Source organism: Mytilus edulis, chromosome 8 (assembly GCF_963676685.1).
Source record: "Mytilus edulis chromosome 8, xbMytEdul2.2, whole genome shotgun sequence".
Taxonomy (NCBI): Eukaryota; Metazoa; Mollusca; class Bivalvia; order Mytilida; family Mytilidae; genus Mytilus; species Mytilus edulis.
The window spans coordinates 8441348-8461279 of NC_092351.1; the positions used below are offsets into that span (position 1 = coordinate 8441348).

A 19932-nucleotide genomic window follows, 5' to 3' on the forward strand; every position below is an offset into this window, starting at 1 on the left:
TACATGTAGACAAAATTATTACGGCTCTATAAGATTGTTACATTTTGGAGTGAAAATTACAAATCTATTGATGAGAAAAAGTACAAAATGAAAATTGACAATTAACAATAATTATGAATAGATACAATAAAGTTAAAAAGTTTGAAACTAGTATGTACATGTAGTGTGTCAAAAATTCTAATTTATTATGATTATTGAATGAGTACCTTTTATGATCTAGTCATTTACACTTTGTTATTAATATATACATCTATTTATGTTTAAAACAGTTTTAAAACCTCATTCATACTGTGTTTCTTGCTTTATTAAAGAAAAAGAGTCCCATAGTGTGTACATATAAATGTAATAAGTTGTCTGTATTTAATTTGTTAAAAACGAAAATTGAGTGGTTTAATTGATAGTCTGCAAAATTAAGTAAACAGCTTCTTTTCAAAATTTTATAACAAAGTCTTATTGCCTCATCCTTACCACTGTTGGGAAATACTGATTTAAGCTCTGTCAGATGATCTAGTGCTCTATTGATATCAGGAGTTCTGTGGGTCAAAAGTTGCTATACTGGTGGTGATCTTTTCCGGTTTATAGTTGTTTATCTTTGGTCTTGATAATTCAAGACAATTCAGTGGTTGAGCCTTCTGGTTGACTGTTCTAGGGACCTTCCACCGGCACGGCAATGATGAGCAGCTCTTATCCTCCTGTTGCTGCTTACTAGAGGGGCTGTTTGAGAATGCAATCAGTAATCCACCAATATGACTGCATGACTGGGCTAAGCTTAAAAAAGTGTTTATTGGTTAATTTGAATTAATCTTAATATTGGTATATTCATATAATTTATTATAAAGACAGGCTTAGCAGTCTCAATGATTCAAGGAGTCAATTATAAATTAAAGTCCATTTCTGGAGGAGAACAGGTAGGATAATACGGTGCACATTTTCCAGGTGCAACTAGATTTCAATGCCTAACTGCATGTATAGTTTTTTATTGCATCCCATCTACTGTTAGTAGGTCTTCTAACCTATTATAGAATTAAGAAGTATGACACATTACGACAAGGAAAAATGATAACATAAATTTCACATATTCAATAGGACACTGACAATAGGCAAAATCAATTGTTATAGTTTTCTGGTCAGGTGAAACAGTAACACACACATTAACTTGATAGCGCTGCTTCTTCATAGATGCCAGGCAGAAACATTTAAATTAGATTAATATGTAAATGTTACTTCATCAATCTGTAAGAAAAGTAAGAAATATAATTGAAGTATTTGTTTTTCTTAGTAGCAACAGTATTATAAGATTACAGATCATATCATGACATATCTAATATTGTGTTGTTTTTAAATTATTATTCAAAGTTCTTTGATTGGATATATGTACATTTATATCAATTTGAGACAAGATTGCTATATTTTAAAAATTGCATGGATCTATTCACAACAGAAACAAAACTCATTTATCTGTTATATTTTAAACTAAATTTTCATTCATATAACATTGGTTAAAATCCACCATATGTTGATTTAATAACTTATAGATGTGTCAGATCTGCTTTATGCAAGGCAGCAATGTCCTGGGTAAGAGGGTGACTAAATCCTACCACATATTTTAATGCACCTGTTCAAAGTCGGGAGTATGTATTTCAGTGGTCGATGTTAGTTCATGTCGCTCATAATTTTTTTTAGTTTTCTCATGTATTTGGTTTTGATGTTATATATATATGTTATATTTGTTATTCTCGTGGGATTTTGTCTATATGTGTTACATTTTAGTGTTATGTCGTTGTTCTCCTCTTATATTTAATGCGTTTCCCTCGGTTTTAGTTTGTTATCCCGATTTTGTTTTTTGTCCATGGATTTATGAGTTTTGAACAGCGGTATACTACTGTTGCCTTTTTTTATCTTTTCATGTCGGGGCCTTTTATAGCTGACTGAACGGTATGAGTTTTCCCAAATTTGAAAAACTTATAGTTGTCAATATATTTCTAATTAATTTCACTTCATTTGATCTTAATTGGATAGTCTCATACATATGCAATGACACAACATCTCTTTGTTTTTATTAGATGCACATACACTTATGATGGAAGGAGAAAGGTACTTCATTTTTCCACAGATCAAATATTCAATTCTTTTTTTTTAATCTTATCCTTGGAAAACAAATGTTCATGGATATCCCATGCATCAAAATGCACAGATCTGTGAAGTCCTTTGAATTTATTGACACTACCACCATTATCTCTTGGTCTCAGGATCATAAAACTTTATATTGTGGCAAAGGATGGCTTTGGGGTACTCTAAAAAAAAAGTAGGTGGCAGAGGCGAAAAGTGTACTGACAGAAACAGGGATAGATTCCCGCTAGCTCCTGGACCTATGTTTGTAGCTTCAGAGACGGTTATAAGAGGATTTAAAACCAGTTTCAGCTACATTGTGGACCAATAATGTGCCTACGAGATCATCTTTTTTTCTAAAGTGGTGTTTATATTCAGATATGTAGCTAGTTTGCGGAGATTGTCGATGGATAGGTTCTTCAAATTTTCCCGGGTCGCCATACTTGTTTACTGTAAACAGTTGATATTGTTATGGTATCATTGATGTAAAAAGAGTATTCTCGTGTTTTATATTTTATTGTTAAAATGCATTGGAAATAACATTTCTAATTTTATAATAATGAAATGAAGTGTTTTGTAACTACAACATTGTGGGTCAAAAGTTGCTATACTGGTGGTGATCTTTTCCGGTTTATAGTTGTTTATCTTTTGTCTTGATAAATCAAGACAATTCAGTGGTTGAGCTTTCTGGTTGACTGTTCTAGGGACCTTCCACCGGCACGGCAATGATGAGCAGCTCTTATCCTCCTGTTGCTGCTTACTAGAGGGGCTGTTTGAGAATGCAATCAGTAATCCACCAATATGACTGCATGACTGGGCTAAGCTTAAAAAAGTGTTTATTGGTTAATTTGAATTAATCTTAATATTGGTATATTCATATAATTTATTATAAAGACAGGCTTAGCAGTCTCAATGATTCAAGGAGTCAATTATAAATTAAAGTCTATTTCTGGAGGAGAACAGGTAGGATAATACGGTGCACATTTTCCAGGTGCAACTAGATTTCAATGCCTAACTACATGTATAGTTTTTTATTGCATCCCATCTACTGTTAGTAGGTCTTCTAACCTATTATAGAATTAAGAAGTATGACACATTACGACAAGGAAAAATGATAACATAAATTTCACATACTCAATAGGACACTGACAATAGGCAAAATCAATTGTTATAGTTTTCTGGTCAGGTGAAACAGTAACACACACATTAACTTGATAGCGCTGCTTCTTCATAGATGCCAGGCAGAAACATTTAAATTAGATTAATATGTAAATGTTACTTCATCAATCTGTAAGAAAAGTAAGAAATATAATTGAAGTATTTGTTTTTCTTAGTAGCAACAGTATTATAAGATTACAGATCATATCATGACATATCTAATATTGTGTTGTTTTTAAATTATTATTCAAAGTTCTTTGATTAGATATATGTACATTTATATCAATTTGAGACAAGATTGCTATATTTTAAAAATTGCATGGATCTATTCACAACAGAAACAAAACTCATTTATCTGTTATATTTTAAACTAAATTTTCATTCATATAACATTGGTTAAAATCCACCATATGTTGATTTAATAACTTATAGATGTGTCAGATCTGCTTTATGCAAGGCAGCAATGTCCTGGGTAAGGGGGTGACTAAATCCTACCACATATTTTAATGTACCTGTTCAAAGTCAGGAGTATGTATTTCAGAGGTCGATGTTAGTTCATGTCGCTCATAATTTTTTTTAGTTTTCTCATGTTTTTTATCTTTTCATGTCGGGGCCTTTTATAGCTGACTGAACGGTATGAGTTTTCCCAAATTTGAAAAACTTATACTTGTCAATATATTTCTAATTAATTTCACTTCATTTGATCTTAATTGGATAGTCTCATACATATGCAATGACACAACATCTCTTTGTTTTTATTAGATGCACATACGCTTATGATGGAAGGAGAAAGGTACTTCATTTTTCCACAGATCAAATATTCAATTCTTTTTTTTTAATCTTATCCTTGGAAAACAAATGTTCATGGATATCCCATGCATCAAAATGCACAGATCTGTGAAGTCCTTTGAATTTATTGACACTACCACCATTATCTCTTGGTCTCAGGATCATAAAACTTTATATTGTGGCAAAGGATGGCTTTGGGGTACTCTAAAAAAAAAGTAGGTGGCAGAGGCGAAAAGTGTACTGACAGAAACAGGGATAGATTCCCGCTAGCTCCTGGACCTATGTTTGTAGCTTCAGAGACGGTTATAAGAGGATTTAAACCAGTTTCAGCGACATTGTGGACCAATAATGTGCCTACGAGATCATCTTTTTTTCTAAAGTGGTGTTTATATTCAGATATGTAGCTAGTTTGCGGAGATTGTCGATGGATAGCTTCTTCAAATTTTCCCGGGTCGCCATACTTGTTTACTGTAAACAGTTGATATTGTTATGGTATCATTGATGTAAAAAGAGTATTCTCGTGTTTTATATTTTATTGTTAAAATGCATTGGAAATAACATTTCTAATTTTATAATAATGAAATGAAGTGTTTTGTAAATACAACATTGTGGGTGGTACCGACATTTTCACATCCACCCAGAGCCGTTGATGCGCATGTATGCATATCAAATTAGTAAACAATACTATAGGCATTTTCTTAAGACAGACATTTTGTAAATTTTAATCAAATTTTAAAAGGCCTGTAAGATTAGGCTTTTTAAGAAACGCTTGAAATAATGACATACCTAAAATGTGCAAAAATATTGAGTCAAAGATTGTCTTGAACAATAAAGTAGTTAATTCTATGATAATAATTCAATTCAAAAACATATCAGGCAGGATATTGTATTTGTTCCTAACGTCGTAGCTACAGTCCCCTTCCCTTTCATTAATGTGACGTCCCGAATAAAACTATTTACCGGATTTGTTATTACATAAGCAAAACGACGGGTGTCACATGTGGAGCAACAGAGATGACCTATAGTATTTAGTGGGATTCGTGTTGCTTATTCTATTGTTTTCTATGTTGTGTCATGTGTACTATTGTTTGTCAGTTTGTCTTTTTCATTTTTAACCATGGCATTGTCAGTTCATTTTCGATTTATGAGTTTGATGTCCCTCTAGTATATTTCGTCCCTCTTTATCACATAAGTCTGGATTTTGTTTGGTAAGACCATGTTTTGGTTAGATCTGGTCTTTTCATATTTATTTCTATAGAAAAGGAAAGATACGGGGTATCCATGTATGAAAGAAATTTATTTCATGCAAAAAAGAAAACAAACAAAACACCTATAACAAATTATCAATTTGTCAAACTAATGATATGATTAAGTTTATTACCATAAGAATGTTTGCTAATGTTAAAATCTATAACATTTGTATTTCATTATCTATTATGGTAATGATGGTAAGGATAACGACATTATCACAGTAAGATATACACAGTACACGTGAGAGTACACACGTAACAGCTTTACTGTAAATCTGTTGACTAGGGAATGAAGAGGTGTTATTCATAATTAATAAATTTGCAGCGTATGTAATAATTTTTAATGTCACATCTTGGCCAATTTTACATCTTCACAAACATCAACTGATGTCTAAGACACTGGAATGAAGAAAGGAATAACGAAATTTGGTATTCCACGAATAATAATGTATCCATATTTATCATTTTAACTTTTAGTTTCTTGTGTACAATTTGGAGTTTAGTATGGTGTTCTTTATCACTGAACCAGTTTATATTTGTTTAGGGGCCAGCTAAAGGACGCCTCCGGGTGCGAGAATTTCTCGTTGCATTGAAGACCTGTTGGTGACCTTCTGCTGTTGTCTCTTCTATGGTCGTGTTGTTGTCTGTTTGGCACATTCCCCATTCTATTCTCAATTTTATTATGCATTATCAATGATCGTGCATCGTTAACATTAACTTATAAATGTTCTTCTTGGTAAATCTTCACACCTACACAAATAACACACAATAAACATAATTTCATATTTGAAATATGTTGATTTGATGAAAACCTATCGTTTAGGGCTGACAACACTTTAATTATTATAGGAAAATCATGATTGAGATGTTAGTTATACCTTTGATTCTTTTTGTTTTGATCAGCTCTTCTATAGTTTTATTAGATTGGGGATATTTTTACATTTTTGCCACATGAATCACTGAAAAGACGTCAATTGTCCAAATGCCCACCTGGCGCATACTAATTGGTACCGTTAATGTTATTCTTTGAAAAAAAGATTTTTTTGTATCTCTCCTTCATGAGATTATAAGTGATGTAATTACTATAAAATCAGATTCAATCCAAAATTCTCTACATTAAAAATATGCCTGTACTAAGTTGGTATCCGTTCATTCGATGCGTTTGAGATTTTGAATTTATCATTTTCTTTGGGACTTTCTGTAAAGAATATTCCTAGGAGATCGGGTTTTATGTTACTTTACGTTTAATGATATGAATCTCAAAATCGTTATTAAACATTGCGGTTGCATTGGAGTATACACAGTATTACAATCATCGAAAAGAACAAATTGACGATGCTGAACCACTGTAATAGTTTTGCAAAATCCCTTCGCCAATTGCAGCTCGCGTTCCTATCAAACAGAACTACACCTCACCTTAAAATACGACTGTACATTCATGTTTATCGGACATAAACTTTCCTGAATGTGAAATTGTTTAAACAAAATCAATGATCAATTCAAAACAATCGAAGATAACAAGGAAAATTGAGGAATGCCCAAAACAATACTTGACTAATTTTTCTTATATTTATGAACTTTTTTGTTTTTATTTGTCGTTCTCAAAATTAAATACACGCGAATTCATCGACAATCACGATGTAGCAACAAACAAAAGAACATATATGCAGTAGCTACTATTGTTATGTTGATAACAAAAATTGATATTGTTTCAGTACATTAAATATTAAACCAGATAAAAGTAGAAGACTGACTATAACATATGCTGTCTAAGATGTAGCATATGGATTGGGGAGGAGCAACTCATAATCAATGAAATAGTATCGTTTTTCCTGATTTTATTTCTGTCAGTCACTTCTTGTCACGTAGTCGTAAAAATTATAATTCACAATTTATAGATACAAATAATGATTATCTTAGTATAATTTCTTTCATTCAATGGGTTAAAATAATTTGAAAGGTACTAACTTACTTGAATATTTAATTTCGTTGATTTAGCAGAGTCTGTGTATAGACCTGTATAAAATGCCTCCTTCGTAAAAAAATCAATTCGTGGATGATCTTTCACAACGAAATTTCCCAAAATTGTTAACGCATGAATACATGTGAGCCAACAGTAGTATGATGTATGAAAATACATTATATCTTAAGGAGTATTATCTTAATGTGTTAATTGTTCATCATACTGCTAATCTTTTGGGAGTTTTGAGTATTGTATCACTTGTACTTCTTGTATATAACAACTGCAATGTATTTGCATGATACTAAATTCAACGACTATAAATTGATCTTATAAACTACTCCTTCAATATCTTATAATATAGTTTGCTATATACATGTTTGTAAACTATATTGTGTTATTGTTTGTATAAATCATAATCAAAACGTCAAAAACCATCAAAGGACAATTTCAACTGCGCAAGATTTTTGACAAAATTGTCTCTCATGAATGTCCCTGGTCAAAGTATTTTAAAATGAACAATCCTAATACACACTACAATTGAAAGAGCTGATACGTTTTACTTTTGATACAAATCATATTCAACAACTATCTACCACTGATGTCTCTGAAAACACAAACTGGTTTAATTTTAAACTTACGATATCCTTCATTGAAATGTTTACCTATTGTTTTACCTCAAATGTTTCGGGTATTTGTGGATTTATCTAATTTTTTTTTTAAAGATGTGAATTTTACATCTCACGTTCCTTCTTTCCACAAAGTGAATAATTACAATTGTGATTGACAACCAAATCTTAGACAACAAATACTGTATTCAGTTTCAGAAGTTGATTATAGGTTTTTGACACATACATTAAATTAAAAAAACCCTCCCAAAAGTACATTTACGCATCATTTATACTTTATTGCGTAGGAAGTCGTAAACGTCTTGGTAGATCGTCACATCTGCACAATATGATTACTACATAAAACAAGTAGAAATCGTATGTTTAATTGAGAGATTTGAGAGACACATGTCGTATAGAACAGATAATAATCACAGTCAAAGTATGATTTATTTTTCGTTCTTCTTTTTTGCTGTTTCTGCAGGTAAGATTTTTTTATCTGGTAATGATAAAACTATGAGCTTGACTATGGCAAGCCATTCTCGTCAAAACTATGTTTAAACCATTTTTCGAAAAATTTACACACTGAGAATTACAATTACACACTGAGAATTAAAAATTACACACTGAGAATTAAAAAAAAAACACACTGAGATTTCATAAAGACGCACTGAGATTACAAATATGAAAAACACACAATGAGAATTGAAAATTACACAGAGAATTATTCATCTCATAAATATTCATTAGTAATTTGCATATTAATCTCAGTGTGTATTTTTGAAATCTCAGTGTGTAATTAACAATTCTCAGTGTGTGTTTTTCAATTTATTTCATCTCAGGGTGTCTTTTTAAAATCTCAGTGTGTAATTTTGAAATCTCAGTGTATTTTTTTAAATCTCAGTGTGTAATTTTGAATTCTCACTGTATTTTTTTAAATCTCAGTGTGTAATTTCGATTTCTCAGTGTGTTATTTTAGGTTTTTAAACTCAGTGTGTATTTTTTTCGAAAAAAGGGTTTAAACATAGTTTTGACGAGAACGGCTTGCCATACTTGACTCTTCCTTTAGTATCTATCGTTCCTTTTTTTTTTTGTTTTTTTTTTTATCTAAGCTGTATTTGACAAAACTTTTTGAAACTTTTTTAAAATCTTAAGGCTGATTTACCTGAGGAATATATCACCTGATCTGTCTTTGACAAAGCTTTTAGGAATTATTGGTCCTTAATTGTGTTCAACTTCGTACCTTATTTTGCCTTTTTTTTGTAAATTCTAAATTTAATCCTGCAATATATGTTGAGTTTGATTGTATGTAGCATATAAATGCAAATTTTGTTATTGACTACAATTGTGAGACATTGAAAAAAGATTGAGTGATATGAATTTTATCATCTATTTATTAGGAACGGTCTTCTCATGTCTAGGAATATATTTTTAATATGTGTCCTTCGATTGGCTACACCTGTACACCTGTGCGGAATGCACTTTCTTCCAAGTGTTTTCATGTGCGTTTGACTGGATTGTCAGGTTTTTAATTCCATTTTACTGTTAGAAAGAGATAACAATTTATCGTTCGCAGATACGTTTAGTCATGAACAGCTGTTTTTGAAGATTTCTTTGTTATATTTCATTTTGTTTTTATCAGCCAGGAAAAGAAGTATTTAAGATCTAAAATTTATTTTTAAAACAAATGCTTTTTGAAGTTCAATTCAGTCCACGCATTAGCGTTTGATTGATTAATAAGCATTTCATTCAGAATTGTTGTTTTACTAACATATCCTAATTTGTTATATTTAAAATTTTGTTTCATTGATGATAATTCAAATGAAAAATATATTATAAGGAATTTCAAGTATCATATAGGCGGTCATCCTGCGATTGATTACATTATAGAATTTTATAAACCTTACATTTTTCATGAATATTTGTTTATTTAACTGTTGGAGGTATTTCTAATTAGTTACAGCATGTAACATATTACTTTGATATTCTTTCTTCCTTTTTTTGTAGTTTATATTTAGACGTGTATGTTAAAATAAGTAATAGAAATACAAATATTTTATTAGAATGTTGGTACTGAAAGCATTTGTGCCCTTTGGTTTCACTTAAAATAATGTGTTTTACTAAAAACTAATGTTGAACGTTTCGAATTTATTTTCAAACAAAATTAATATAACTAGCCTATAGTTTGCAGTCAGTGTAAGTAAAACGTTATTAAGATTTGTCAGGTAAAATAATTGTTTGTTGTTGATTGTTTTGAAACTATTTTGAATGCTTTGATTTTTTTTTTTACATCAGAACGGTGAGTAAAGGATGTGACAGAATTATAATAAAGTAAATTACAAAACTAAATGGACTTTTCAGAATTGAAGATTGTGTCACTTAATGCTTCGGGTAACAAGTGGTATTCGACATTGCGGAACAAAAATGAATTGATGGGTGTTTAGAAAATAATATGAGTTGGTTCAGAAGGAAATATAGAGGGTCTGTTTAAATGTTAACAAAATGCAAATAACTCGATCCGAAGAAACGGGATATTGTAATTATATTTCGTATTCTAGAAGTCTCCTTTTAAATGTTTTCTCGAAGTTTTTTGTCTACGGTGTTCTTATGGTTTTCGGGATAGCTGCATATACTGAAATTGAAATTTGACAGATTTGAAAATTTTATACATAGAACACTTAAGTTATCTGGAGTTGTGGGATTAACACTTTTATTAACTAAATATCATACTATATTGAAAATATTCTGTACAATTAAGGTTAAGAGTAGAATTATTATCTAATCATATTTGTATGTATACTTTTCTTACCTATTTTGTTAATTTCTCTGACAAACTGCTTTTGGATACAGCTCTGTTGGAGTTGAGATTTTTTTCATCATGTCTATTGCCGAATACAATATCCTTATGTCCATATTTTTATTACTGTCATGTCTATTGCCGAATACAAAATCATTATGTCCATATTGTATTGTTCACGCATCGTTGACAATATAATGGAATTTGATGCGACTGTCATACAAGTGAGAGATTAAGCTAGCTATAAAACCAGGTTCAATCCATCATTTTCTACATAAGAAAATGCCTGTACCAAGTCAGAAATATGACAGTTGTTATCCATTCGTTTGATGTGTTTGAACTTTGATTTTGCCATTTAATTGGGGACTTTCCTTTTTTTGAAATTTCCTCGGAGTTCAATATTTTTGTGATTTTACTTTTTTCTTATCATTATCATGTATATTGCCGAATAAAAAATCTTTATATCCATATTCTTACTAACGTCATGTCTATTGCCGAATACAATATCATTATATCTATATTCTTATTTACATCATGTCTATTGCCGAATACAAAATCATTATATCTATATTCTTATTAACATCATGTATATTGCTGAATACAATTTCATTATATCCATATTCTTTTTATTATCATGTCTGTTGCCGAATACAATATCATTATGTCCATATTCTTATCATTATCAAGTCTATTGCCGAATACAATATCATTATATCTATATTCTTATCATTATCATGTCTATTGCCGAATACAATATCATTATGTCCATATTCTTATCATTATCATGTCTATTGCCGAATACAATATCATTTTATCGGACCACAGATGAATTATCACGTTGTGATTGGTTAAATGCCGTCACGTGGTGACCCCCTATGAGACCGTATGGGGTTAGTAAGTTTCATATGGGGTTCATGACGCGTTAATTGCGACGTCATCTATTAATGTTGTTGTGTTTCATTGTTTATTTTTCAACAAAACGCCGCAGAAAAAGTCCAGCGTCCGATAAATTCGTTATACGGTTAACTACTGACCCCCTACGGATCCATAGAGGGTGAATAAAATTCATAGGGGACTCGGCCTCCGGCCTCACCCCCTATGGATTTTACTAACCCTCTATGGATCCGTATGGGGTCAGTAGCGAACCATATAACTTATAATATCCATATTCTAATTATTATCATGAGTACGTTCCTGGTAAAGAACAGTATTAAATACAATGTGTTTAACTAAAAACAAATGTTGAACGTTTTGAATTTATTTTTATATAAAATTAATATAAATAGACAATATTTAGCTATTAGTGTAAGTCAAACGTTACTGAGAATTCCGATATTTGTTTCAAAATCTTGTTGATTGTTTTGAATGTTTTGATTTTTTTGACATCAGAACGGTGTGTAAGGGATATGACAGAATTTTAAAACACGTTTATAATGAAGTAGATAGCAAAACAAAATGTTTTTCGGAATTGAGGGCGAGGACGGGTCAATTTTTGCCAAAAATGTATTGATGTTAGTTTAGAAAAATATGGGTTCAGAAGGAAATATAGAGGGGCTGTTTAAATGTTAATACGATAAAAAAAAACCTTGGATCCGAAGAAACGGGTTTAATCCTCCCACCCCCAAACTCTGCCTTTAACTTCTACGTAGAATTGAATTTTATAGAAAGCTTAGATAAACATCAAAAGTTTTTCTTGTAGAGTGATCTAAAGATTTTCGTATTAGCTGTTAATACTGAAATCGAAATTTGACAGATTAGACAATTTTATACTTGGATCATATAAGTTATCTGGAGTTGTTGGATTAACACTTTTATTAACTTCATATTAAACAAGATCGAAAATATTCTGTAAAATTAATATTACCTTGTTTGAATATTTTATTTCACCTATTTCTCTAATAAACTGCATTTGGATACAGCTATGTTGGAGTTTTCTTGATAATGTCTATTGCCGAATCCAATAATATGATGTCCATATTCTTACTATTAGCATGATTATGTTCCTAGTGAAGATAGATAATACACATAATATTTTGTATTCAGATACTTTCTTTACACTCACATTGCGTTTGATAATTCTTTCTTCATTTCAGCTGTGACGGAATTTCCATGTACCTTTCCAAGTCCATGGTCGAACCAATCATTTTCAATTTCTACGTTTGGTACTCATCTTGATTATTGGCAGTTTAACACTGATTGCCAAACATATACAACTAACGTCGGAATGACATGGCTGTGTCATCAAATAACAGAACGCTTCCTTGTTGTCCGGTATGTTATTAATTACAGTTCTTTAATATAAATAAAAGACTTACTCAATCCTGAAAATTCTGAAAACAGAAAAAAAATAAAATAATCATCAAATGTGTCGATACCGGGGCCAGTTGATTGTTAATTTCTGAGGATATCACCATTCATTAAGCCAGTTTTTTTTTAATTGCATACAACTACGGAAACGTTGCATTGAAGATGTGTTGTTTTACATTTAGGTAATTGATTTTGGAATCATAAAACATCTCTCCCTGGTGCATAGTACTGGCTTTCTCATCTTGGCTTGTTTTTTTCTCTCTTTTTCATTGATAATTGTAGTTGTTTTAGAATTTGAAATCTAGCATCAATATGGAAATATCAATTGTAGAACTAAGAATAATTGTCGAATTAGGAATAACTGTCGAACAGAGAATACTTGTCGAATTCAGAATCTAGTGTATCATCATTGGAACCTCAAAATATAATTGTTTTTTCTTAATGCTCATTACTTTAGTAGTATATTCCTAAGATGATATCACTATGTGTTGTTGGAGAGAATAATGTTTGTTATTGAAGATTTCCCTCAGATGATATCACTATTTATCGGTAATTCGTATATTTTCCCTTTGATCTTCCTGCCTAATATTTTCGAGTATCAACGTACTGGCTGTAACACTGAAAATATTAGGCAATACATTGCGTTACGTCATAACATTGCTTGACGTCATAACATTGCTTGACGTCATAACATTGCTTGACGTCATAATTACCGATAAACAGAATAATAGGTAGTTGAGTTTTTGATACTGACTATATCATGTTGAATATCTTAACTCGCACTAACGGGCTCGTCTAGATATTCCTCATGATATAGTCAGTATCAAAAACTCAACTACCTATTATTCTATATGTATTGTTTGAGAGAATAATGTTTGTTATTGAATATTTCCCTCTGATGATACCACTATGCATTGTTTGAGAGAATAATGTTTGTCATTGAATATTTCCCTCTGATGATACCACTATGCATTGTTTGAGAGAATAATGTTTGTTATTGAAGATTTCCTTATGTGCGGGATTTAAGTCATCAACACTTCTTGACTTGGATAGATATGTTAGAAAAAAAAACTTAATAGAAAATATGTGTTTGAGTATTAAATTGCATGATCGACCGACAGAATAATATTTCAAGGGACTATAAAACACTTAAGGGAGTACAAAACACCTAAGGGAAGGGAGTTACTTAAACTTAAATATTTCGGTTAAATAGTGAAAGGAAAAAAATGATTTGAATAACCGGATTATAATTTAGTACGCCAGACGCGCGTTTCGTCTACATAAGTTTCATCAGTGACGCTCATATCAAAATATTTATAAAGCCAAACAAGTACAAAGTTAAAGAGCATTGAAGAGCATTATACCCCTTTACACAATGATGATATCAATTGAAATGGTATGCAAGTGATCTTTCGGAAGAGAAATGGGTGTATATTGATCTTTAGCTGCGAATCAAATTGATATTTATACTTTTAGACTACAGGGTTCTGAGGACTTCTCATGTTATCCGATTTTTTACAATCTCCAAGGTGCTCCTTTAATGTTTACATTCGGAATAGGAGGTAAGTCGTAACTTTCTAATGAACTCAGTACACTTTGTAAGAATGTTTCTGGCATTTCTAAACATGTCTTATTTGTTAAGGATATAAATACAAACATTCAAACCCAATTCGATACATGTTTTTGTCAATAACGGCAAAATATCTTTTTTTGTGATTCGACCTACCAAGTATCAGCAGTTAAGACGTAATGTACATTTTTACATACATCGTTCGAGTTTTTTTTTATTGCGCCACAGGGATAACAATTAAAGAGGCCACGTCAATAAGACGCAAGCCCAATTATTCAAAAATAACAGGAATTAACGTCTACTCTTCAACTAGTGACAGGGGTCTTTTACTTTCAATCAATCCCGAACTAGCTATGATATTCGTTTGGACAGCAATAACAAGATTACAACTATGATATAAATAGAGAATATCATATGGCTTTTTCAATATCGCATCCGTATTAACCCGAGACATGGTTGAGGGTTGATACGGTGTGTGATATTGAAAAAGCCATATCATATACACTTTATTATATAAAATATACCTAAAGTAGATGTTTTTTATGTGACATGACGTCATACAGATAAGGAGGTTTGAAATGACGTCATAAAGATTATAGGTTTGACATGACGTCATACAGATTAGGGATTTGATAACATAAAGCCTTTGCAACAGTGGCTGCAATCGATACCATCATGGGTGGCTGATACAGCACGCTTGTCAATGATTGTATAACACATACAATTTATCTGTATTTACTACTAAGTATATAATAAATGCATTTAGCACTCCATAACTAAACGTTCTTTATCGTTTAGACGAAGCCAAAACGTTTGCCAACCAAACGGGAGAATTTACAGATATATGTGAAGTCTGTAAAATGCCAACTGTCTATGCGGTAGCTAAAGGTAAGGACAGTTTTACGAATTATATATTTAAAATCTGCTCATTCTATAACACAACATAGCATGCATCCTTTGTATATTGAAATTTCTTTTGTTTTATAAACAATACCGTTGAAGATAAGAATGTGATGTGATACATCAATCAAAGCGATACATGTTAAGTCTGAACACACCTAATATCAATGCTTGTTTTATATAACTTTTCAGTACACTTTGATACCTCATTTATTTCATTAAACGAACTGGTTTTATTTATGAGTGTAAAGCACTAGCATCATATATTATTTCCTTTCAAACTTCTCAATTAAGCCCTACTCTGAACTTCTATTTTTAGATTCTCCTTTTAAAAAGATTTATCCAGGATAGATGTGTACATAATATCTTGAAAGAGAGTCGTGAAAGATACCAAAGAGACATTCAAATTCATTAATCAAAAATAAACTGACAACGCCATGGCTAATAAGAAAAGACAAACAGACATATAATCATTACACACAAAATAGAAATACTAACGACTGAAAAATACAAAGCATACCATTGAATGATATCAGGTGCTCCGAAAAGCTACACATATACTGCTCAACAAATGGAACCGTCGTGTTTATATATAAACAAGTCTAACTTTAAAACAACGTTCAAACCTATGATTGAGTTGGATATTTTTTTTATACGTACGCGTGTGAATCCAAAACAAATTCCTAGGTAGAGGGGTTCAAATACAACACTCACAACATTTCCAACAGACTAGGAAAGTGAAAAAGTATATTTTAACAAAATGCATTTGACTAGCAGGACGAAAACGGATGTCGACTGACATTGCCAAATAAACAGATCACAAGATGTAACAAAATTTTAATTATATTCAATACCAAACAGAAAACAATAAACTTGTGGAAAAGATGAATTACCCAAAACATAAGGTTAACAAAAAATTAACACAATATTTTTGAAAATTAATGGCTCTTCAGTGATGTTAGGAATCGAAATGGTACTTTGAAGACCGTATAATTCACTCAAATTTGGGAAAGACTCTTGAATTTTGAAGAGTCGGAAAAGGATCACCAGCTCATATCACTCCTGGTATCTTGTTATCTTTGTATCTTTCTATAATAATCATTGTTTGGCTGAGTGATACTCCTGGTCTCTTGTTATCTTTGTATCTTTGTATAATGTATATTGTTTGGCTAAGTGATACTACTTGTATCTTGTTATCTTTGTATAATAATCATTTTTAGGCTGAGTGATACTCCTGGTATCTTGTTATCTTTGCATCTTTGTATAATGATCATTGTTTAACTGAGTGATACTCCTGGTATCTTGTTATTTTTGTATCTTTGTATAATAATCATTGTTTGGCTGAGTGATACTCCTGGTATCTTGTTATCTTTGTATAATGATCGTTGTTTGGCTGAGTGATATTCCTGGTCTCTTGTTATCTTTGTATCTTTGTATAATGATCATTGTTTGGCTGAGTGATATTCCTGGTATCTTGTTATCTTTGTATAATGATCAATGTTCGGCTGAGTAATAATCCTGGTATCTTGTTATTTTCGTATCTTTGTATAACGATCATTTTTTTGGCTGAGTGATATTCCTGGTATTTTGTTTCCTTTGTATCTTTGTATAATGATCATTTTTTGGCTGAGTGATATTCCTGGTGTCTTGTTATCTTTGTATCTTTGTATTGTGATCATTGTTTGACTGAGTGATACTCCTGGTATCTTGTTATCTTTGTATCTTTCTATAATAATCATTGTTTGGCTGAGTGATACTCCTGGTCTCTTGTTATCTTTGTATCTTTGTATAATGTATATTGTTTGGCTAAGTGATACTCCTGGTATCTTGTTGTCTTTGTATCTTTGTATAAAAATCATTGTTTGACTGAGTGATACTCCTGGTATCTTGTTTTTTTTGTATCTTTATAAAATGATCATTGTTTTACTTTGCAGTTCCAGGATCACCTGGTAAGTATATCTAGGCATTTCTGTTTCACTTCATAAATTCAGACGATCAAAAAATACCCAACTAAAATAACTCATCACCTTGTGTATTCGCCAGTTTCATTGACAGTTTTGAAAAAAGCTTTATTGTTTTAACATCAAAGGACATGATTATATCGTGTAGATGTCTGCCAATGCAACTGTGGCATGTGTAAGTGTGGGGCACAATCCCCAAAAGAATCAGAAAAAGTATTTTTATTATGCATGCAAACTTCATCGAAATGTAATTAAATATTCAGTTCGATCAAAACTTGTAACATATTTAAAAAAAAACAAAAAACATAATATTTCATTCTGTTCACATGAATCCATGACATAATTACTTGTGGCAAAAAAAGTTAATGAACACATTACAGAAATATCAATAATTTGAATATGTTTCAGACTTACCCTCACCGAATCAATCCTGCGATATACCTTCAATGTGCCCCTCACCTGGTAAAGCATGTAGTGCGTATGACGTCATCCCTAAAGGTTCTGGATGTCCAATTCCTACACCGACCACAACTGAACAAACAACAACCACGCCTGAACTAACAACAAGTGTGCCTATAAGTACTTCCGAAACAAAGACAACGACTCGTGTTTATCGCAGTCATTGCAGGAAGAGGAATCATCGACATCCTTAGTGTCATCATATAGTGACATGAGAAATTAGCGACATCCTTAGTGTCATCATATAGTGACATGAGAAATCACCGACATCCTTAGTGTCATCATATAGTGACATGAGAAATCACCGACATCCTTAGTGACATAGTTCATAACAAATCAAAATATGTGGATTCAAAGAAGACAAATAAAAACTATTTGATTTCACAGTTTTGTCACTTTTCAATCGAGTTACTCTCTGGAGCCTTCTCTTTCTTTTAGTAGATCTATACTATTAAACGAGAAGACCTCATTTTGTGTGTCGCTTCTCTTCCTTCCACAATAAATCAATCATCATGCCTCTGTGTCCTATAGGTAACATGCATAGTCGCATTTGTCATCCATTCTTATGATTATTCAGATTGAGTTATTTTGGGAGAAAAACGACAAAAAAGGAGTCCGGATATGATTCCGTCATCAGACTGAATTTTAGTCATAGATAAGACTTCCGGTTTAAAACATGCACAACTACAACCAATCGTATGATAGATAACAAAGATGAAAAATGAATAAACCTATCAGAGCGTTCTCAATATCATGGTGTTTAGATCGCAAGAACCACAACTATTATATCTCCTTATAAAGGACAATTATTTTATCTACATGTAAACTACGATTATACTAATTTAATATATAGAGACTATCTGTATTCGGTCTACTGTTTTCTTTGAAATGTTAACGTTTACTATCTAAGAGGTCATACCAGTTGCATATATATTAAAATAAGTAAAACATGTGACACAAGTACAACCAATCGTATGATAGATAACAAAAATGGAAAATAAATAAGCCATTCAGAGCGTTCTCCATATCATGGTGTTTAGATCGCAAGAATCACAACTATTACATGTAAGCTACGATTATACTAATTTAATATATAGAGACTCTCTGAATTCTGTCAGGGGCTTTCAGTGTTAGTATAGAAAGTCCCTGATTCAGTCTACTGTTTTCTTTGAAATGTTTACTATTTAAGGGGTCATACCACTTGCATATATATTAATAAGTAAAACATGCTCATCTTCATCTAAAACTACCTCGACCAAAAATTTTAACCTGAAGCGGGACAGACGGACAGACGACCGAACGAACGAACGAACGCACGGATGCACAGACTAGAAAACATAATTCCCATAAATGGGGCATACAAATTTATGGTTGAAAGGGAAAATAGTGATTTGGCAAAAATGAAAGTAAGGTAGAGATTAGAGGGAGGCAGGACCTTTTTCGGGGCGTCGGGATCGGGTGTTTTCAAGCTCGGGATTTGGGGATTAATCCTTACGGAATCCGGGAATATATTTTTCGATTTCGGGATTTTTGGATATGAATTTCTTTAATTCTGCATCTCGGGATTTCGGGATCAGGACCCCTCCGACCACCCCTCAAATAAGTCTAAGTCAATCTTAGTAATTTATACATGATTCATATCCTACCATTGGTATGTTAATAAGGCTTTTGGTACCTTTCATGAAATTCTCCATACGTAATATCTTTTACAAAAAAATCATTCTACAACAGTTCACAAGCTGTATATGCCCGCGATTTCGCGGGTGTTTTCTAGTAATCTTTAATCGTGTTCACAGTCCGTGCATAACACCAAATAATTTATGTTAATGAAAATATCCTATGTTTGATATTTGTGTGTCCAAACGGCCTTATTGTGTAGTTTTTCATTAGGAACGCTAAAATCCATGAACTGAAAAGGGACGAAAAAGTAACCCAACACTGTACATGCTGTAGGAATACGATGACCAACGAAAAAGTCAAATAAACGTGAAAGTAACATGCCTATGTTCTGGACCATATGAGTATTTGGACCATAAGCGTATGGTCATGAACATATGGATATAT

At 31.8% G+C, this 19932-nt stretch overlaps 1 protein-coding gene across 1 annotated transcript; it reads left to right on the top strand.

Moving 5' to 3' along the window:
• The first annotated feature begins 8198 nt into the window (after positions 1-8198).
• Positions 8199-18252, top strand: LOC139486879 (uncharacterized). The gene is made up of 6 exons (XM_071271939.1): positions 8199-8358; positions 12765-12942; positions 14455-14540; positions 15347-15436; positions 17383-17397; positions 17818-18252. The coding sequence occupies exons 1-6, from the start codon at positions 8283-8285 to the stop codon at positions 18060-18062; spliced, it is 690 nt and encodes a 229-aa protein (XP_071128040.1). The 5' UTR covers positions 8199-8282; the 3' UTR covers positions 18063-18252.
• The last annotated feature ends 1680 nt before the right edge of the window (positions 18253-19932 follow it).

Excerpts from the sequence above, each read along its gene's own strand:
- LOC139486879 (XM_071271939.1), top strand. The coding sequence starts at position 8,283 with ATGTCGTATAGAACAGATAATAATCACAGTCAAAGTATGATTTATTTT. Across the intron at positions 12,943-14,454 it reads GAACGCTTCCTTGTTGTCCG|ACTACAGGGTTCTGAGGACT; the intron begins GTATGTTATTAA and ends TTATACTTTTAG. Across the intron at positions 14,541-15,346 it reads GTTTACATTCGGAATAGGAG|ACGAAGCCAAAACGTTTGCC; the intron begins GTAAGTCGTAAC and ends TTTATCGTTTAG.